The 23250-nt window shown below is 34.9% G+C and overlaps 1 protein-coding gene across 11 annotated transcripts in view; it reads right to left on the reverse strand.

Moving 5' to 3' along the window:
• Positions 1-23250, reverse strand: part of ARHGAP24 (Rho GTPase activating protein 24) — a 1035233-nt gene that overhangs the window by 20616 nt on the left and 991367 nt on the right. For all 11 annotated transcript variants that reach the window (XM_053703381.1, XM_053703386.1, XM_053703390.1 and 8 more), the window contains 3 exons: positions 14443-14575; positions 9355-9428; positions 7913-8034 (listed from right to left, as the gene is read on the reverse strand). In XM_053703381.1, coding sequence (XP_053559356.1) covers positions 7913-8034; positions 9355-9428; positions 14443-14575 — 329 coding nt within the window. The remainder of the gene's footprint in view (positions 1-7912; positions 8035-9354; positions 9429-14442; positions 14576-23250) is intronic.

Raw genomic sequence — 23250 nt, forward strand, 5'->3', positions numbered from 1 at the left:
GACTTAGCTTTAGGGGTTAATACATTTATTAGAGTAGCGGTGAGGTCCGGTCGGCAGATTAGGGGTTAATAATTGTAGGTAGGTAGCGGCGACGTTGGGGGGGGCAGATTAGGGGTTAATAAATATAATATAGGGGTCGGCGATGTTAGGGGCAGCAGATTAGGGGTACATAGGGATAATGTAGGTTGCGAAGTGTGCGGTCGGCAGATTAGGGGTTAAAAAAATTTAATAGAGTGGCGGCGATGTGGGGGGACCTCGGTTTAGGGGTACATAGGTAGTTTATGGGTGTTAGTGTACTTTAGAGCACAGTAGCTAAGAGCTTTATGAACCGGCGTTATCCCAGAAAGCTCTTAACTCCTGGCTTTTCTCTGCAGCTGGAGTCTTGTCGTTAGAGTTCTAACGCTCACTTCAGCCAAGACTCTAAATACCGGCGTTAGGAAGATCCCATTGAAAAGATAGGATACGCAAATGGTGTAGGGGGATCTGCGGTATGGAAAAGTCGCGGCTGGAAAGTGAGCGTTAGACCCTTTCCTGACTGACTCTAAATACCAGCGGGCGGCCAAATCCAGCGTTAGGACCCCCTAACGCTGGTTTTGACGGCTAACGCAGAACTCTAAATCTAGGCGTTAGTGTTTAATGTCCTTTTAGGATTCCCTATTGATGAACTGCCTGCCTAATGTATTTGAATGCAGTTTATTTCTCTAGTTAACTAAAAATATAAATTCATGACTTCTGTAATTCTTAATTTCAAATAATTTAGAGTAATTTTATCATTTATAATTTTAACAGCAAGACAATGCATCACAAAGAAAAAATAAATAAACGCGATGATGATTATATTTATGTTGAGTACAAGTTTAATCATTTAAAAGGGTGCTCTGAACAATATTTTTTATTTCTTATTTGAATATAAAACAATCATGTTTATTAAAATTAAAGTGAATGTAAACTTAACAAGCCGTGAAAACGGCATTCTATAGACTTTTAAAAATTAGCAGAAGTTTAATTAATTAAATTGTTTAAATTTATGTATTTTCTTACATTTTTATCTTTTAACTGCACCGTCGATAAGCGCAGCTCTCCCCTCCGCCATACTGTCTAATTGATTGATAGATGACGATGATTCAAACAACTAATCATGAATCATGATGAATCGTCATTTGTCAATCAATCAGACAGTATGGCAGGCGGGAGAGCAGCGCTTATCGGCGGTGCAGTTAAAAGATGAAAATGTAAGAAAATACATAAATTTAAATAATTTTATGAATTAAAATTATGCAAATTTTTAAAAGTCTATAGAATGCCATTTTCACAGCTTGTTAAGTTTACATTCACTTTAAGCATGTGTCAAAATGTAACCATTAAAAACAAGTGCCAACAGGAATGCCGAAAGAGACGGACTGCTACATAAAACAGGCGAACAAGGGTATTCAAGAGGATACCCTTGAATTAGGAGTCCTAAAAGCATATAAAACAGAAGAGCTTTCTGAAAAGTAGGAATACTGATGCCTAAATTGTCCCCATGCAAGTTATAAGTGTGTTAAAGGGACATTCCAGCCAAAATTGGAATCCACATGGATGCATTGAATAGAAGCATTTTTGTAACAGGTATTAGCAAAAATGCTTCTAATAAAAGCTATAGATGTTACAAAAGTGTATTTAAGTATGCACCGTGCACCAGCATTTTAAACACAGCACTTGCTCAGAGAGCCTAAGGTGCTTGTACCACCTGGTAATGACTACATTTGTTAATTGCTGACATGAATACAAGTCCCACTGCCGCTCTGTGCAGCTGCAGTATTTGAAATGCCGGTGCACTGAGAATATCTAGGTATGCTTTACATGCACGTGCAGAGAAAAATGCTAACACTAAAAACATGATAACTTTTACTAGAAGCCTTTTTGCCAATACATGTATATTACAAATATGTTTATATTCAAATATATAATTAATCTATATGCATTTAAACTTTGACCGGAATGTCCCTTTAACACGTCCCAAACACATTTTTAAGTTTGTAAGTGAGGTGTTTACAATGGACCTGAATTGCTTCAAAAAGTTCTGCAAAAGATAACCATTGTAAAATCTGAGTGATATAGATAGAAATCCATCAAATAGCTGCATTTCATCATTCTGAACACGAAGGCCGTAGCACAGTTGGCTGTGCTAGAGTAAGTTATCAGAACACTTGTACTCTGCATAAAATCAAATTTAAATTTAAAAACAAATTTTAAATGCATAAAGCAATTTCCTCCACGAATTAAAGTAATTGACATTTTTTTTAGCTGTCCCTAAGGGAACAGATTCTCATAGCAATAACTTACTATATACATTTACTATTCTATTTCCAAGGTTTGCTTCGAGTGACATTCCAATGCAGTGTGCTAAGTTCTGATATTTCCCAATGGATTATTCTTCAAAACTTTTATGTGATTTTAAAATTAAACTAGATGACTGGCAATGTTATTTTCAGGTTTTAAAATTCCTTATTGATTTGAGTTGCTATATCAAAAACTTCTGTAAATGTAAAAAGGCCTATAAAAGACAGGCTAAAAGAATATTGATTTTTATATGCCATAAAATGTAGACCCCTCTATATGGTAATTGTATAATGGAGAATGCAAAAAAAATCTTTACAAACAAAAAATGAAAAAAAAAAAGAAAAACTTTAAAGGGACAGTCAACGCTAGATTTAGAGTTCTGCGGCCAAAGGGGTGCGTTAGCTACGCGTGCTTTTTTCCCCCCGCACCTTTTAAATACCGCTGGTATTTAGAGTTCACAGAATGGCTGCGTTAGGCTCCAAAAAAGGAGCGTAGAGCATAATTTAACGCCACTGCAACTCTCAATACCAGCGGTGCTTACGGACGCGGCCAGCTTCAAAAAACGTGCTCGTGCACGATTCCCCCATAGAAAACAATGGGGCTGTTTGAGCTGAAAAAAAACCTAACACCTGCAAAAAAGCAGCGTTCAGCTCCTAACGCAGCCCCATTGTTTGCTATGTGGAAACACTTCCTAAGTCTGCACCTAACACCCTAACATGTACCCCGAGTCTAAACACCCCTAACCTTACACTTATTAACCCCTAATCTGCCGCCCCCGCTATCGCTGACCCCTGCATATTATTATTAACCCCTAATCTGCCGCTCCGTACACCACGGCAAGCTACATTATAGCTATGTACCCCTAATCTGCTGCCCCTAACACCGCCGACCCCTATATTATATTTATTAACCCCTAATCTGCCCCCCTCAACGTCGCCTCCACCTGCCTACACTTATTAACCCCTAATCTGCCGACCGGACCGCACCGCTACTATAATAAAGTTATTAACCCCTAATCCGCCTCACTCCCGCCTCAATAACCCTATAATAAATAGTATTAACCCCTAATCTGCCCTCCCTAACATCGCCGACACCTAACTTCAAGTATTAACCCCTAATCTGCCGATCGGAGCTCACCGCTACTCTAATAAATTTTTTAACCCCTAAAGCTAATTCTAACCCTAACCCTAACACCCCCCTAAGTCAAAATATAATTTTATTCTAACTAAATAAATTAACTCTTATTAAATAAATTATTCCTATTTAAATCTAAATACTTACCTGTAAAATAAACCCTAATATAGCTACAATATAAATTATAATTATATTGTAGCTATTTTAGGATTAATATTTATTTTACAGGCAACTTTGTATTTATTTTAACCAGGTACAATAGCTATTAAATAGTTAAGAACTATTTAATAGTTACCTAGTTAAAATAATTACAAAATTACCTGTAAAATAAATCCTAACCTAAGTTACAATTAAACCTAACACTACACTATCAATAAATACATTAAATAAACTACCTACAATTATCTACAATTAAACCTAACACTACACTATCAATAAATTAATTAAATACAATACCTACAAATAAATACAATTAAATAAACTAACTAAAGTACAAAAAATAAAAAAGAACTAAGTTACAAAAAATAAAAAAATATTTACAAACATTAGAAAAATATTACAACAATTTTAAACTAATTACACCTACTCTAAGCCCCCTAATAAAATAACAAAGACCCCCAAAATAAAAAAATGCCCTACCCTATTCTAAAATTAAAATAGAAAAGCTCTTTTACCTTACCAGCCCTGAAAAGGGCCCTTTGCGGGGCATGCCCCAAAGAATTCAGCTCTTTTGCCTGTAAAAAAACCACATACAATAAAATCAGAATATTCCTACCTTAATTCCGATTGGCTGATAGAATCCTATCAGCCAATCGGAATTCGAGGGACGCCATCTTGGATGACGTCATTTAAAGGAACCGTCATTCGGCGAGTAGGCGTCGCTTGAAGAGGTTGGATCCGCGTCGGCTGGGAAGAAGATGGCTCCGCTCCGGAAGAAAGAAGATTGAAGATGCGGCTTGATAGAAGACTTCATCCCGATGATGGACTTCCGACTTCAGCCCGATGATGGAGTTCTTCAGCCGCCGCTTGGATCAAGACTTCGGACCCTTTTCTGGACCGATCGCTGAACCTGGTGAGGTGAAGACAAGGTAGGGAGATCTTCAGGGGCTTAGTGTTAGGTTTATTTAAGGGGGGTTTGGGTTAGATTAGGGGTATGTGGGTATTGGGTTGTAATGTTGGGGGGGTATTGTATGTTTTTTTTTTACAGGCAAAAGAGCTGAATTCTTTGGGGCATGCCCCGCAAAGGGCCCTTTTCAGGGCTGGTAAGGTAAAAGAGCTTTGAACTTTTTTAATTTAGAATAGGGTAGGGCATTTTTTTATTTTGGGGGGCTTTGTTATTTTATTAGGGGGCTTAGAGTAGGTGTAATTAGTTTAAAATTGTTGTAATATTTTTCTAATGTTTGTAAATATTTTTTTGTAACTTAGTTCTTTTTTATTTTTTGTACTTTAGTTAGTTTATTTAATTGTATTTATTTGTAGGTATTGTATTTAATTAATTTATTGATAGTGTAGTGTTAGGTTTAATTGTAGATAATTGTAGGTATTTTATTTAATTAATTTATTGATAGTGTAGTGTTAGGTTTAATTGTAGATAATTGTAGGTATTTTATTTAATTTATTTATTGCTAGTGTAGTGTTAGGTTTAATTGTAACTTAGGTTAGGATTTATTTTACAGGTAATTTTGTAATTATTTTAACTAGGTAACTATTAAATAGTTATGAACTATTTAATAGCTATTGTACCTGGTTAAAATAATTACAAAGTTGCCTGTAAAATAAATATTAATCCTAAAATAGCTACAATATAATTAGGTAAGTATTTAGTTTTAAATAGGATTAATTTATTTAATAATAGTTAATTTATTTCGTTAGATAAAAATTATATTTAACTTAGGGGGGTGTTAGTGTTAGGGTTAGACTTAGCTTTAGGGTTTAAAAAATATATTAGAATAGCGGTGAGCTCCGGTCGGCAGATTAGGGGTTAATGTTTGAAGTTAGGTGTCGGCGATGTTAGGGAGGGCAGATTAGGGGTTAATACTATTTATTATAGGGTTATTGAGGCGGGAGTGAGGCGGATTAGGGGTTAATACATTTATTATAGTAGCGGTGCGGTTCGGTCGGCAGATTAGGGGTTAATAAGTGTAGGTAAGGTAGCGGCGACGTTGGGGGGGCAGATTAGGGGTTAATAAATATTATGTAGGTGTCGGCGATGTTAGGGGCAGCAGATTAGGGGTACATAGGGATAATGTAGCTGGCGGCGGTGTACGGAGCGGCAGATTAGGGGTTAATAAGTGTAGGTAAGGTAGCAGCGACGTTGGGGGGGCAGATTAGGGGTTAATAAATATTACGTAGGTGTCGGCGGTGTTAGGGGCAGCAGATTAGGGGTACATAGGGATAATGTAGCTGGCGGCGGTGTACGGAGCGGCAGATTAGGGGTTAAAAAAATTTAATAGAGTGGCGGCGGTGTGGGGGGGCCTCGGTTTAGGGGTACATAGGTAGTTTATGGGTGTTAGTGTACTTTAGAGCACAGTAGTTAAGAGCTTTATGAACCGGCGTTAGCCCAGAAAGCTCTAAACTACTGTTTTTTTTCTGCGACTGGAGTTTTGTCGTTAGATTTCTAACGCTCATTTCCGCCACGACTCTAAATACCGGCGTTAGAAAGATCCCATTGAAAAGATCTGTTGCAAATCACCGCAAACAGGCCCCCTTGAGTCCACAGGCCCTTTGTCTTCCTGGCACCCCAAACAGCTCCCCATCCTGATAGACTTGCGTCCGTAGTCACAATCTCCCAGGATGGTCTCAAGAAGGATCTCCCTTGGGACAGGTGATCTGGACAGAGCAACCAAGAGAGCGATTCTCTCGACCGGTTGTCCAGAGAAATCTGTTGAGACAGATCCGAATGATCGCTGTTCCACCATCTCAGCATGCACAGATGAAGTGGTCTGAGATGGAATCTGGCAAAAGGAACAATGTCCATGCTGGACATCATGAGACCAATCACCTGCATACACCAAGCCACAGAGGGCCTTAAGGAGGTCTGGAGGGCAAGACAAGTGGAAGTTAGCTTGTAACGTCTCTGGTCTGTAAGGAATATCCTCATGGATATGGAGTCTATTATAGTACCCAGGAATTCCACCCTGGTACTGGGAATAAGAGAACTCTTTTCTAAGTTTATCTTCCATCCATCAGATCGAAGAAGAAAAAGAAGAGCGTTCGAATGGTCTTCTGCCTGATGACAGGATGGTGCTTGAACCAAAATATCGTCCAAGTATGGTGCTCCTTCTATACCTCTGGTTCTGGCCATTGCAAGCAGAGCCCCTAGAACCTTCATAAAAACTCTTGGTGCAGTAGCTAGACCAAACGGAAGTGCAATAAACTGGAAGTGCTGGTGCAGGAATGCAAACCTTAGGAACTTGATGTGTTCCTTGTGTATTGGAACAGAAACACAGCCTCTCAAGTTTGACAGTCTTGTAGCATCGCTCCTGACATGGACTTGAGTGATGGAAGCAGGCAGTGAAACTTGTCAACACTGATTGCTTAGGAGCTGTTAATGCGAGTCTGGATGGATTCACAGAAAGACTTTCCCTGCATCTCCAGACTCTAACATTCATCAATGCTCTCACTGAGAGGCTGACAAGGCTACTTAAAACTCCAGTCCCATTTCGAAGGGTAGATACCGTCCTAAGGAACTGCTCCGTATCTTCTGTCACTTCTCTGCCAACCTCTTGTGACGAAAGGCAAAGAATGACTGGGATATGAGGGAAGTAGGGGGAATATTTAAGCCATTGGCTGGGGTGCCTTTGCCTCCTCCTGGTGGCCAGGTTCAGTATTTCCCAACAGTAAGGAATGATGCTGTGGACTCTCCTCATATTAAGAAGGAAATGTATTTGGAATGAAACATTTTTTATTTTCATATTTTAAGTCTAATGTTAATTTTATTTCATGTTTTATTTTTTATTTTTTCTTAAAAAAAAAAAAAAAGATGAACATAGCAAAATTGTTTCTATAGAAACATTTTATATTAAGAGACACAAGTCTTGTTTTGGGGAACATTCTTTAATTAAAATGTATTTTTTTTACCAACAAGTAAATATTAAGCACGTAATACCTAACTATATATATGTATGTATATATATATATATATATATATATATATATATATATATATATATATTTTGTTTTTGCTTTTTTCCCCGGTAAATATGTCTTTAAGTTACTTAGATACTACATTAGCCTGAGATTTATAACTAGTATATTGATTATTTCAGGGTCATCTCACTGACATTTTGGCAATTAAAAGGTTAAAACAATAAAAAATAAAGAAGAAATGTAGTAATAAAAATGTATCAATTTGACATGATACCTTCAGAAAATACAACTGAGATGATAATTTTGTATTACATTAATTTCTGGTGAAATGGGTACGTGTGTTTATTTTGAAGATAAAGCATCTTACCCTCCATTATTGTCATGGGGTCTTCAATCTTTGGACGAAGAATATTCGGACCAAACACTGTGGCCAAGTTCTGTACACTCATTTTATTTACTCCAGCATAAGACTGGACTTCATCTAGGAACCTGCAAAATGTATAACATGAATAGTTAGTCAAATGTACAGCTTTGAAGGTAGAGTGCTAGAATCTAACTCATCCACATGCCACCAATCTAGTTTTATATATATATATATATATATATATATATATATATATATATATATATATATATATATACTGTATATATCTATATATATCTCTATATCTCTCTCTCTCTCTCTATATATATATATATATATATATATATATATATATATATATAACACATTTTTTTTCTTTCATGATTCAGATAGAGCATGTAATTTTAAGCAACTTTCTAATTTACTTATATTATTAAATTTTCTTCGTTCTCTTGCTATCTTTATTTAAAAAGCAGGAATATGATGCATAGGAGCCGGCCCATTTTTGGTTGAGAACCTGGGTTATGCTTGCTTATTGGTGACTAAATGTAAGCTACCAATAAGCAAGCACTACCCATGGTGCTGAGCATAAAATGGGCTGGCTTGCTAAGATTTAAACTCCTGCTTTTAAAATAAAGATAGCACAAAGAACAAAGAAAAATTGATAATAGGAGTAAATTAGAAAGTTGCTTAAAATGTCATGCCCTATCTGAAACATGAAAAATAAAAAATAAATGTGGGGTTAGTATCCCTTTAAAACAAGATTTTAAAAGATATTTTTTTCAGAGTTATGTGGTCTCAGTATAAGGTATACAATTAAATACTTCTACACATACAATAAATTACTCTCTCAAACATAGTGCCTACTGTGCACCCTTAAAGGGACATTAAACACTTTGAGATGGCAATATATTATGATAAATCATATACATTATATAAAAAAATCTCTGCAATATATTTTCATTATTTATTTTCCCCCCTTTTCCTCTAACTCCAATCTGAAATTGTGAGCTTTTCAATTCCTGTTAGAAGTGGAAGTGCAGAAAACAGTTATATTCCACACAGCTATTGGCTGCACTCTCTAGTGACCAATTTATAACTGTCCCTAATTGGCCACAGCAGAGAAGGTAACCGTAGTTACAACATAGCAGCTCTCTTTGTTTTACAGACACTAAAACTTAACAATTATTTTGTCAATATTTAAACAGCTATGAAACTTTACTAACATTCATATTATAAGATTTATTGGCATGCATGCTTCATAGTTTAAAACTATGACTTAAGCAAAATATTTTCAACTAAACAATCATTTTTGAAATGGCGCACAAAAAGCCAAAGGTTTCAAGAGAGTAAGGCAGTAGAACTAGCTAAATAAAAAATCATGTGAAAACTGGTTCAAAAAATGTTTTCTAATGGACTGAAATTGGATTACTACCATTACTTACCTACAAATATACTTCAATAGGTTATAATTTACAGGTGGCAGACTCTTCACTTGCTTTGTCAATTCAGCTACACCCTATGAAAACAAAATAAAACAAATAAAGTTTTTTTTAGGAAAGATAGGAGAATATGCAGACATGATTAATTATCCATTTACTAACATATGATGTCAATGTTTCTATATCTTACCATACTTTAAGGTAAGGTATACAGTAAACAATTGAAGGTTGCATTTTGATAGTTTGTCACAGCTATACAGCGCTAGTTCATGTGTGCCATACAGATATCATTATGCTCACTTCCATGGAATTATTTATGAGTCAGCACTAATTGGCTAACATGCAAGTCTGTCAAAAGAACTGAGATAAGGGGACAGTCTGCAGAGGCTTAGATACAAGGTAATCACAGAGGTAAAAAGTATTTATTAAAAATATGATTTTCTTGTAAATAAAACAATAATAAGCTGTTTAAATTAAAATTGAAACTAACAGGTACTGAACGATTGTGTACATACAGTACACACACACACACACACATATATATATATATATATATATATATATATATTCATACAGATTATTTTGTTCTGTTTTAAAACACAACATGAAAAAATAGAAAAAAATAGGAAAAACATAATTTCAAATATAAATACAGTAAAATATTCTAATTAGATCTTAATTAAATGGTGTTGATTTAATTAATTATTCAGAAATACTAAAAATTCCTTCTGAATATATGCACACTCACAATATTGTTAATAAAAATGATTTTACTACATAACAGGCAGAAGAGAATTTATGCAGAGGATATACTATCAGATGCTATGACTTCTGCAGCACTATTTAAACATATAGCACTATTCCTGTTTAATCTCTCCAGTTGTTTGCTGAACTATTTCAACATTTGCTTTGCATAAATACAAAGATAAACTAAGTAATCATAGAACTAATCTCTGTATTTTTAAGTATAATAGGAAATGAAAGACTAGAACATAAGTAGAGATGATTGTCAAATTTCTAAAAAAAAAATCTGAAGCAAAAACAGTCTGTCACAATTCTGATGAAGTAGCTATACAGCAACAGTGATAAATAGTTTTGAAATCATTTTTTGGTATTATTTTCTAGTTAAAAAGTGCTACATAATTTATACATAAATACTCTAAGAGATAAATGGATAATCTTATTACAAAACAACATGGATAAATGTATTAGTTGTAATTAACTCTACCTTACCTTCTTGTTAGAGTTATATACTATCAGAATTGTGTTAAAGGACCACTCAATGCAGAATTAAGTGCACAGTAAAAAGACAATGATTTAACACCTACTCCTATTTTTTCTCCGATTTTGCCGACCCCCTGCATCATGTGACAGACATCAGCCAATCACCAACTAGTATACGTATACCCTGTGAACTTGTGCACATGCTCAGTACGATCTTACTCCCACAAAAGTTTAATTATAAAAAGATTGTGCAAAATTTGATAATGGAAGTAAATTAGAAAGTGTCTTAAAACTGCATTCTCTATCTGAATTATAAAAGTTTATTTTGACTTGAGTTTCCCAAAAGTAAAATATTGTTACGGTAAATTTATTAAAAAAGTATATCAATATATTTCCTGCTCACATTTCACAACCTCAATGACATATGAGGTAATTGTTCAGCCAAAAACAGATATTGTAGCAAGTCCCACTGTAATACAGCCTGTGTCTTGTCTGCTCCAATAAAGTTCACCTGAAAGCAATATGTGATAGGCTTTTTGATAAAAGACCGGATCACCAGGTGAATACAATAGTCTATTGATTTGTCGGTCTGTCTTATGTATTTCGAAGGATGGCTAAATAATGTTTTCTTCCTCAGAGACGATATCGATATTGATATGAGTCTTAGTGTCTTAGGTTTTTCCCCCCATTTGCTCCATTGACTTCTATGGGGAATACGTGAATACGCACATGATATTGTAAGTTTGGCTTTTTGCGCTCGTCGGGTTAGTGCATGAGCGAAAACAGTTTACTTTCACAAGCTCAAAAAGCTTACTTCTAGTGCAGTTAATGCTTGTGTGGGAGCGTTAATTAGTGCTCCACTTATAATCTATTGTATAGAGACATAGATAAGAAAGGGAAGCATTTAAATTATAGGATAAGGATGTCTGATCTCTCTGCAAGCTTAGCCTTTTTTGATGGGTTGTGGTTTCAAAGAAGAAATCCAACTAGTTTATTAACAAAAATAAGTATAAATGAACAATTTCTAATACATTTTATACAGCTGGCAGCTGGTATAACAAGTCTACATTCAGATATAGGGCACATGTTTTGAGCACTACACATACATAGCTGCCATATAATGTTCAAAACACATGCATGCTCCTAAGCCTACCTCAGTATGCTCTCATAGAAAAGAGCCAAGTTTCAACAAAGGACACCAAAAGAAAGTTGTACATTTGATAACAGAAGATTGCTTTTTAAAAAATTGTACACCCTGTCATGAAGTAGTATTCTGAATTCCATGAAAGAAAGAAAGAAAGAAAGAAAGAAAGAAAGAAAGAAAGAAAGAAAGAAAGAAAGAAAGAAAGAAAGAAAGAAAGAAGTTCAGGCAAAAAAATAAACATTTTGAGTTGTGAAAAGGCAAATCCTATATAATATCACCCAAGTCTTGGATTGGAAAGCACGGTTATTTAAGCTGTGCCTCTCTATAATTAAAGGGACATGATACTTAAAAGTGATGCAGCATATCTGTAAAGCTTAATAGAAAATATGACATGAATATTTCTATATAAAAAAGGAAGATATTTTACCTCAAAATGTCCTCAGTAGCCACACCCTACTGTAAAGGTACTTTAAGCATCCAATAAGGATGCTTGTCCTGGGAGTTGCAAGGTCTAAATGTAAAGAATTTTATTATGAAATTGTGTGAGATTATTCTAAAATCCCACAAGATCACAGTAAAGCAGTGTGATCTCAGTACTGTTGAAGCCGATTGGCTGCTGTTACACAAGACAGTTAAAAGAGTAGCTCTGGATCACAGAGCACTTACTCTGGTGAGCTGAAAAATGTTGAGGTAAAAAATATTTACATAGATATGCTCATGTGATAGTTTCTTGTCAGCTTTTCACAAGTGATTTAGCATATGAGTAAAATGTCCCTTTAAGCAACAATGTATTATTATACTGCTCATGTTAGTACAATGCTAACTGGGTGGCAAAGCTAAATAGTGATAATACTGAATTTCCAAGTAGTTCTGTATATAGCAGTGGTTCTCAACCAAAGTGACCTCAAGGCCCGGTTAATTTGAGTTGGACATGTCCAGGGCCCGGTAGATATAGATATATATTAATTAAGCAGCAGAAGCGGGCTGGTGATCAGACAGGCAAATAGGACCTGGGCCGAGGGACCAGCAAGTAGGGGGCCCTCAAATGGCATCTCCATGGATCCTGGTGCGTTCCTTAAAAGGGACACTGAACCCACTTTTTTTCTTTTGTGATTCAGATAGAACATGCAACTTTCTAATTTACTCCTATTATCAATTTTTCTATGTTCCCTTGCTATCTTTATTTGAAAAAGAAGGCATCTAAGCTATTTTTTGGTTTAGGACCCTGGACAGCACTTGTTTATTGGTGGGTAAATTTATCCACCAATCAGCAAGAACAACCCAGGTTGTTCACCAAAAATGGGCTGGAATTTAAACTTACATTCTTGATTTTTAAATAAAGATACCAAGAGAATGAAGAACATTTGATAATAGGAGTAAATTAGAAAGTTGCTTAAAATTTCATGCTCTATGTGAATCACAAAAGAAAAAAATTGGGTTCAGTGTCCCTTTAAGCTGGAGTTTTCAGTTGCCCTATCAGTAACTAAGCAGTTAAGTGTGGGTTTAGTGGGGGCCCTGGAGTGTAGGGGGTCCTGCTAGGGGTCTGTTGCTGTGAGGGCCATGGAGTGTGGGGTCTGGCCCTGAAGGTTGGAGGCCCTTTCTCTGGCCCTTAATGTTGGGAGTCCTGGCACTGGAGGTTGAGGGCCATGTTGGGGGCAGGGAGGCTACCATGTTCATTTGCATAGCATTGAATACATTTGGGTCAGTGTGAGACAGTTTTCCTGGGGCCTTGATTGGTCTCAGTCTGCCCCTGGTGTGCAGTGGGGGCATGACAGGTCAGGGCCCACCAGCAGGGCTATCACGGCCCGGTACTGGGCCACGGCCCGGCTGTTGAGAAACCAGGGTATATAGGATTAGAAAACACTCTACACATGGACTTGGATACACATATAATTGATTAAAGGGACATGAAACTCAACTTTTTTTCTTTACTGATTTAGAGCATACATATGTTTAACAACTTTCCAATTTATTTCTATTATCAATGTTGTTTCATTCTCTTAATATCCTTCATTGAAAGAGCAGCACTGAACTCCTGGGAGCTAGATTAACAGATTGGTAAATCAATGGCAAGTGGCATACATGTGCAGCCACCAATCAGCAGCTAGTTCCCAGCTCCTGAGCCTACCTGGGTATGCTTTCAACAAAGGATACCAAAAGAACAAAACAAATTAGATAACAGAAGTCAATTGGAGAGTTGATCTGAGGGGTTTTCAAACTTGTCCTCAGACCTCCCTAATAGGCCAGTCATCAGACCTCCCTAATAGGCCAGACTTTAAGGATATCTGAACTGGAGCACAGGTGAAAATCAGATTAGTAAACATGGTTATTAACTTGCTCTCAAACAAGTTAATCCTAAAAATCTGGCCTGTAAGTGAGGCCTGAGGAGAGGTTTTAAAAACCCTGCTCTATCTGAATTTTTTAAAAAATGGGTTTCATGTCCCTTTAAGTGAGCATGGAGACAAAATATCCAGTTCCTATGATGTCCTATTGAAGTAATTTACTAAAATGCTGACAGTTCCATCATACGTTTGGAAGTCACCTTTACTGGAGAGATTTGTCTCACGGAGAAGTCTTGGTGAATCTAGGCCTTGATCTTATTCTATATTGTTTTATTTTTAAAAATGTAAAAGTGAAATATAATTGTAGGCATTAATCCGCCCTTAAAAAAAACACAGCTGAACATATTGCAGCTCACTCACAAATATGAGTCAATCACTTACGGCTTCTTCTTCCTTGCTGAGCTGTTTTGCACAATTGATGAAATCCTCATACTTTGAAAAGGGAATAACTGGTTCAGGTAGCTCTCGTAGGTACAGCTTCAGTAGTGACGCTACAGTATGGATATCTGTATTACTGTAGGGAATAAAAACATATACAATGTGCATCATTGAGTTGTCAATCTATACATTTTTCATTTTGTATCATACTCTGTTAGCTTTTCAATTTTACAACCAATGTTCAAAGGATTAAAGGGCTACTGAGGCTTCCGGAAAATGCGTGTTAGATAGCGCATAGGCAACAAATAGCATTTGTCTGCATTTACATCAAGTGCTATAAACATTTTTATCAATCATTTTACACTTGAGGTGGCTGTATAGATACAGTGAAGAGTAAATGAAAGTAGATTTAGCAGTGCCAGGTAAATAGAAAAAGGGTTGAAGAAAAAATGTTTCTATTATTTAATAAATATGTCAAAAACTGCTGACAACACAAGCAGGATAAACTAGTCCTGTTTTTATATGGAGATTTAGCAGCCATGTCTACAGCAGTGGTCTAAACATCAGTTAAACATGAAATGAAAGCCAGAGGTATCATTTATTTAACTATTTAAAAAGATTAAACCTGTTGTTGCATTATTAATTAAATAAACAGTTTTTAACTTGGTGTTTATTTCTTGCGGTTCACACACAGTTAATATATAACACTCTCATTCTCAATATTTAAAAAAAAAAGCGGAATTTCATGGTAAAAATACATAAACACTTTAAGAATATAAATTTAATTTAACTGATTTCTATGTTCAATTTCATCATTGGTCAATCACACTTTTAACTACAAAGCCACAGTGAAGCTCTTCCAAATCTTCATCAATAGCAAAAAGCAGCTTGTACCACAAATCTGATACTATACAGGACTGGCAAACCCAGGTTCACTTTCCCTAGAAAATACCTCTACCTTATTTCAATTGCCTCTTTTTAGTCCTAATGCTCCAACACAACATAACTGTGTTACACTGTCTTAGTCATTGAAAAGGAATTATCTGAGGGCTTATAAACAATTGTTTTACTTTATTAGGGATATGGCTAGTCTGTGGCTATCTGACAAATTGAAGGGTCAGTTTACACTAAATTGCTCACCTTTAGTTTGTTCCCAATGATCAATGATACCTGCTAGAGTGTATTAAATTGTTTACAAATAGCCCATTTATCTTTATATCAGCATTCAAAATAGTTGATTTTGTCTGTGGCATCCCTACTCATAATTAAAGTTTCTATACTCAAGTATAGTCTATAGAAATGCTGTGTAAACATAGCCAGTACAAGAAATTATACTTCCAGTGAGCTGTAGGAGATATAAGCAATACAATGCTAATTGTTTTCTCTAGGTATACAGAAAGATATAATAGAATAAAAGAAGCATGTGTGTGTACAGAAAATAAAGTAAAGGGATTTAAACTTCACTGCAAGCTCAGTTGTGGTTTCAAAGAACAAAACCAGCTATATTATATACAAAAATAAACCTAATGAAGCTATTTTTCATATATTTTATACTCTGCAGCTGGTATAAAACATCACTGGAAACACATTAAGGGAAAACAATTTTATAGTACACTTTGGTTCCTTGGCTGATGATTAGTGGATACATACATATGCCCCTTATAGCTAGATGACTTCAGCTAGGTTCCTTGTAGTGCATTGCTTCTCTGGAGCGGACTGGTTAATTTGCAGTGGTTAAAAAGATAGGTATATACAAGCAATAGAGCAATAATAAAATGCTTTAACACATTAGAGCGTTTTATTGCACTTTTTGTCCATTTAATTGAGAGTTACTGAGCATGCAAACCCCCTTGGTAAGCATCATAGAAGAGGGAAATGTGTCATTATTCACTGGCATTTCCTAATCCAAGATGGATGCAATGTGTACAAGACACCTGTAAAACATACAATGTCAGTAAATAAGCAAAAATGTGACTAACATTTCCAACCTTTACACTAATGTGCTCCAAATCTGCTCACATGTTCTATTGTTTTAGCCATTATAATGTTGGTAAACATGGATTCTAAATTCCGTGCGTGCACTGTGATTGTTTGTAAAAAGGATTTGTCAAAGGGAAAAAAAAATGTGTTTCTAGGTGTTTATCTGTGTATCAGTAAGAATGGTCAACATTTTGCAATTCTTCACATCATCTTCAGTTTATCTTCAAATAAACACTATTCCAAAGTTTTAGTATTTTGTTGTTTGTTTTTTTTCTCTTTGGTTTGTTTTGCTTATTCAGCTGTTCAATAACAATTTTTTCACAAATTATTTCCTGATTAAAATAATTAGTATCTCATGGGAATTTAAGGAACATGCACATTAAAGTCACAATATATTTTTGTTTGGTTTATACAACAAAATTCTGCTCTTTCCCAAGGTTATTATTAATTCCTTAAAAACATAGTGTTAATTTACGGATGGTTAAAGCGACACTGTAGTCAAAAATAGAATCCTGATATTATATTAGTACAACTCTAAATAAAGCGTTTTTTTTAAATGTGTGTCATGTATTAAATACGTATCGTTTTATAAATATATATATTTTAGAAAATGTAACTATTTCCAAACCCACTGAGTTGTTCACCGTTACGGATTTCCAATCTGGGCTGACAACTGCAGTTGGAAAATGGCGACTACAAAATGCAATGCGCATGAGCGAGTTAGTGCAACGTCATCGCATACGTCACTGTGTAATGGGGAAGAAGACACGCTCTATCGATACTGCACCAGAAGACCTTGCCGCACAGTAAACGTAAGTAGCTAGGGTGTGAGCGCTTCGAGAATCACCCTAGAATTAACGAGCAACAACATATACTTTGTATCACAGAACCCAATGCGATATAATTTAACTTTGGTTAGGACATTCTAAATATTTTATGCGCAATTATTTTATTGAAAATAGAATATCCCTAGGATGGACAAGCAAAATATATGTTTATTACAAAACATAGATTTATTTTAAGCCATAAAGCTTATGCATAATATATTATCATACGGATGTGTCAAATAATATAAATTAGTTAAATTCACATTACTGTAATATACTTAATATATAAAGTAATTCAATTTACTTATAATGATAAACACAATATATCTAATATATGTATACAATTTAAAATTATACAGATGTTAAGATCATAACACAATAGGATGTACATATATAAAACATTTGAATAAATAACAGACAGTAATTTAAAACTTCAAAAAAAATTAGTATTCAAAGGTTAATTAAATATATTTACACATATAGAGTTGCTTACAAAAGTTAAAACTTTGTTTATGGCTTTATATGTAAAACTATAGAAGCTCACCATAAATAAAGTTTAATTGTAAAACAAAGACATTGTAGAAGGCTACTCTGAATTACATCTCAATAACTGTCATTAATTTTATTAGGTATAATATGCTTTTTGCCAATTAAAAAATAAATGCATATATTCAATGTTTCTGCAATGAACAATTACATGTCAGAGTAATATTTTATATATTCTTCAGCGGATATTGCAAATATTGAAGCAATACAGGACCGCTAGAATAGAAATACATTGTACTGTAGAATGGCTGGAATACCGATCGCTTTGATTGCAATTTAAAGTGCACATGCATTTTATTCAGTCTATTGTCGGTCATGTCGGCTTCTATGCCGCAAAATGCGCATGCGTGACTAACATAATCCTATTGCGCATGCGTGGAATGACGATAATGTATTTTAATTTTATGCACATACTCGCCATCCGATTGGCAAGTATGTTAGACCTTAGACGGCCCACATTTGAGGGCTGGATTACGTGATGTAATGAGGATAAAATAAAACATTATTTTACTGACAAAGGGAGCTTCGTTTCTGAAACAAAAAAGGTACACTACATTTTTTTGATAATTGCAATGCTAAATCTTTGTTTCATTTTGAATAGCAAAACCAAAAGTTAGTAATCCTTTAAATTCCAGCACCATTCTAAAGCTAATATATTTTTTTAAAGGTAATCAACATTTGTATTTTTATTAGTAGCAACAGCAAAGCACGGATTACTTCTCAAGTCATAACATTGTTACTTCAGTATATATCTTTCAACTACATGTTTCAGAAATGTAACAATTTCCCACATGCATTAATTAAACTCTTTTTGATAAGACTGCACAAATTCAATAAAAAGACATGCATTACTTATTTTGCACCACTAGATGGCAGAATTGAAATGCAAAACCCAAAAAGTTGCAAATAAAATAAGTTTTACTCTTCAAGAAAAATGCTGCATTCTTTAAAAAAAAAGAAAGAAAAGAAATACTCATAAATATAACCTTACTAAATAACTAACTACATTTTTTAATTGGATATTTAAATGTATGCTGTATTGGAACTTACAATAATGTGACATGTTAAACAATGTTTTGTTCTTACATTCCATTTAATTATTTTATTGATCACTGTAACTTATATCTGCTATAAAGGAGCAATACCTTTTTTTCATTAAATACAAACACACACATATACACATTTGACCCTTTCCTAGATCTGCCCTTTGTCATACATTATATCCCTTTTGTTCTGCCACAATACATTTTTTTTTCATAAGTATCATGTGTAGATGTAACTTACAACATGTATTTTCATGTGTTTTGTAATATTTGTTTACTTCAGGTCATACAAAGTGCAAAACTTGTATTTTGGATAGAGCAACTCTTAACTGACCACTAAAAAGCATGATGAAAGCACTTCTACTGCCCTGCGCTATCCATTAAAAGTATAGGGCGTGCTAAAAAGTGTCAGCTGTGTTAAGATATTCTGGTTAAAATATTTAACCATCCTCTTGTAATAGATCATAAGTAATTGTTTGCACAAGGCCAAGTGTAAGATAACACGCCCCTCACTAACGATGGTGCGCCACTTAACCTGGTCCTGTGTGCGCTGCAAGTATAGTGTACATATATATATTAAATGAGTCCCAGTACTGAAGCCCTCATAATTACAGGAAAGTAGTGAATTCATTGAGGTAATGCATTACTTGAATGTCCCTTTAATGGGACACTGAACCCAAATGTTTTCTTTCGTGATTCAGATAGAGCATGTACATACATATATGTACATACATATATTAAATGCGTCCCAGTACTGAAGCCCTCATAAGTACAGGAAAGTAGTCAATTCATTGAGGTAATGCATTACTTGAATGTCCCTTTAAAGGGACACTGAACCCAAATGTTTTCTTTCATGATTCAGATAGAGCATGCAATTTTAAGCAACTTTCTAATTTACTCCTATTATCAATTTTTCTTTGTTCACTTGCTATCTTTATTTGAAAAAGAAAGCATCTAAGCTTCTTTTTTGTTTTAGAACTCTGGACAGCACTTTTTTATTGGTGGATGAATGTATCCACCAATCAGCAAGAATAACCCAGGTTATTAACCAAAAATGGGCCGGCATCTAAACTTACATTCTTGCATTTCAAATAAAGATAAAAAGAGAAGGAAGAGAATTTGATAATAGGAGTAAATTAGAAAGTTGCTTAAAATTGCATGCTCTATCTGAATCACGAAAGAAAAAATTTGGGTTCAGGGTCCCTTTAAGCATTTCACTGCATTTATATAATTTGGTCCAAAGAATGACTGATCATATAAAAATATTAATTCTATTAGTCAAAGGTGAATAGTAAACAAATTAAATTCCTACAATCGCTTTACAAATAATCTGGCTCCATGGGTGTTCATAGAAAGGGGAAAGAGGGTTTGGAGGCTGAAGGGATAGTAGAGAAGAGTTGTCAGACTGTGACAATCCCCTGTGACAATCCCCCAACATGCAGGACAATTAGAAGCTCTGTTGTCACTTAAAAAGTGATAACATTTACTAGAAGACTTTTTTGCTTATACATGTATATTGCAAACATGTTCTTATCCAAAATGAAAATGCATTTCCATACATGTATTTAAATCTTGAGTTCTACATCCCTTCAACATATTTTCAATATAAACAGAATAATATTAAATTATCAGACTAGTCCTACTATAAAACAAAACAAGATTTGATATCATTTTATTTAAATTAAAAAAAATGAAAAATGCAGTCTCCATAAGATTCAGCTCATGATCCCTGAATGCCTTAGCAATTAGAGGCAACCACAGTGTTAGCAATTTTCTGAAGCAACAGAACTATAATCCAATTACAAACAAAATAAAGCATAAAACAGCAGTTGCTCTTCATATTCCTATATCTATGATATGTTCAGCATAGCAAAAGGCAAGAGGAAATGAGCTGCCACGTTCCTAGTGGAATTCATAAGTTAGAACTTATAAATATTTTTAAAAAGTAAGGCAAACAGATACATTGCAATAGAGGGCTCAAACAATGTATATTTTATTTATTTATTTATTCTACACTAAGGTTATGTTTACATTGAGGGTGTAAATACTGAGCCATAAAATGGTAAACGATTTGGCAGATATCAGGTGTTACAGGCTTCCAGTTTTCACTAGGATTACTTACTTCTATTTTGTAAGTGCACCAAAATGCTGTAATAAAAAACATTCAGCAGTGACTTATACTAGAATATAATAGAACTCATTGTAAGATGTATTATTTATTTGTTTTTTGCTTTTTGTACTTCCTGTCACTGCCCAGCAAGAAGGCTGGGGTCTCTACAAGAAGGCTGGGGTCTCTACAAGAAGGCCGGGGTCTCTACAAGAAGGCTGGGGTCTCTACAAGAAGGCTGGGGTCTCTACAAGAAGGCCGGGGTCTCTACAAGAAGGCTGGGGTCTCTACAAGAAGGCTGGGGTCTCTACAAGAAGGCCGGGGTCTCTACAAGAAGGCTTATCTTGCTAACAAGTTGTTGTTTGCTGTTTCTTTTAATGTTTACTTTGTTTTTTATTAAAGGAGCAATGTTTCATATCCCTTTAAATCCCTTCTAATTTGCATCTATTATCAAATTAACTTCATTGTCTTGTTATCCCTTGCTGAAGATACATCATTACATTACTGGCAGTTACATGAACACATCTAGTTAGCCAATAACAAAAGACAAATGTGTGCAGGCACCAATCGGCAGCTAGCTCCCGCTAGAGAAGGATATGACTGTGTAGTCTTTTACAAATAGGAATGCAAAGAGAACAAAAGGCCATTTAAAAATAGAAGTGCATTTAAAAGTATCTTAAACTTACATGCACTATCTGAATCATGCAAGTTTAAGTTTGACTTCCCTATCCCTTTAAGTATAACCCGACCCTCATTTTTTAATATAACAAATTGGTAGTTTTTAGAATATAACCAGAGTCTCAGACTCTTATGGCATGCCACGTGCACCTACAATCAACTCAGCAGCAATACACAACACATAGATGTATGTAATAAACTATTTCATTTATATGTATACTGCAAATGTGGTATACACGATACATTGCACTGCATGTGATGTGGGATGTTCTATTGGAGAAACAAGCCAAAAACTGCACCTTTGGATGAACTTACACAGACACTCAATCAAAAACCACTGTGAAACAAAATACTGTACTCCTGTTGGTCACCATTTCACCCAACCTGACCACTCCATCCAAAACATCAAAATTAATATTCTCAGAGGTAACTTAAAAAAAAACATGGAAAGAAAAACATTTGAAATTAAAAAAGATAATGCACTTCAACTCTTCATAATGCACTTCAACTTTCAGCTATTCCATAGTTAAAGGGATATAAAAAAGCCTGCTTCTTTGTTTAATAGAAATCTTTGCAGTATTGTATTATTCATAATTTTAAAAGGATTTTACCTTTTATTTCTTTTTTTAACCATTTGTGAAGGGTCCATTAATTCCTGTCACAGTCCCACAAGGGGGCTGGGGTCTCTTAAAGGGACAGTCTAGGCCAAAATAAACGTTCATGATTCAGATAGAGCATGCAATTTTAAACAATTTTCCAATTTACATTTATCACCAATTTTGCTTTGTTCTCTTGGTATTCTTAGTTGAAAGCTTAACCTAGGAGGTTCATATGCTAATTTCTTAGACCTTGAAGCCCTCCTCTTTCAGATTGCATTTTAACAGTTTTTCACCACTAGAGGGTGTTAGTTCACATATTTCATATAGATAACACTGTGCTCGTGCACGTGAAGTAATCTGGGAGCAGGCACTGATTGGCTAGACTGCAAGTCTGTCAAAAGAACTGAAAAAAGGGGCAGTTTGCAGAGGCTTAGATACAAGATAATCACAGAGGTTAAAAGTATATTATTATAACTGTGTTGGTTATGCAAAACTGGGAAATGGGTAATAAAGGGATTATCTATATTTTAAAACAATAAAAATTCTGGTGTAGACTGTCCCTTTAAGCTTGATATCATAAATCTTATAGAACAACATGAGCTGGTTTACTATTCGCTAAATGCTAGAGAAACAGGAATTCAATTTTGCTCATGCTCAGAAGAGGCAGAATGCAACTTAAGTTCCAACCATGTCTACTCTCTCATTTTCAGTTAACCATGTCAGCTCTCTCATTTGCCTGAGGTGCTTACTTTGCAAGAAAACACTAAGTTGTTTGCTTTTTTAACACAATCTGATTCTTTTTATGTTTACTTTAACATATTTTTTTTTTTATTTAAGGAACACTGTTTTTTATATCACTTTGAAACACAGCATATATATAACCTCTAATGCGTATTCACACACAATGCATAGACTGTAACATTTTAATTAATACTAGGAGTAGTATTTATTTATTTGTAAAGCACAACCAAATTTCACAGCACTGGATTCCAAACATGTTTCAAAGATAGTCCATGCAGCTCTGCATTTAA

This window comes from Bombina bombina, chromosome 2, assembly GCF_027579735.1.
Source record: "Bombina bombina isolate aBomBom1 chromosome 2, aBomBom1.pri, whole genome shotgun sequence".
Taxonomy (NCBI): domain Eukaryota; kingdom Metazoa; phylum Chordata; class Amphibia; order Anura; family Bombinatoridae; genus Bombina; species Bombina bombina.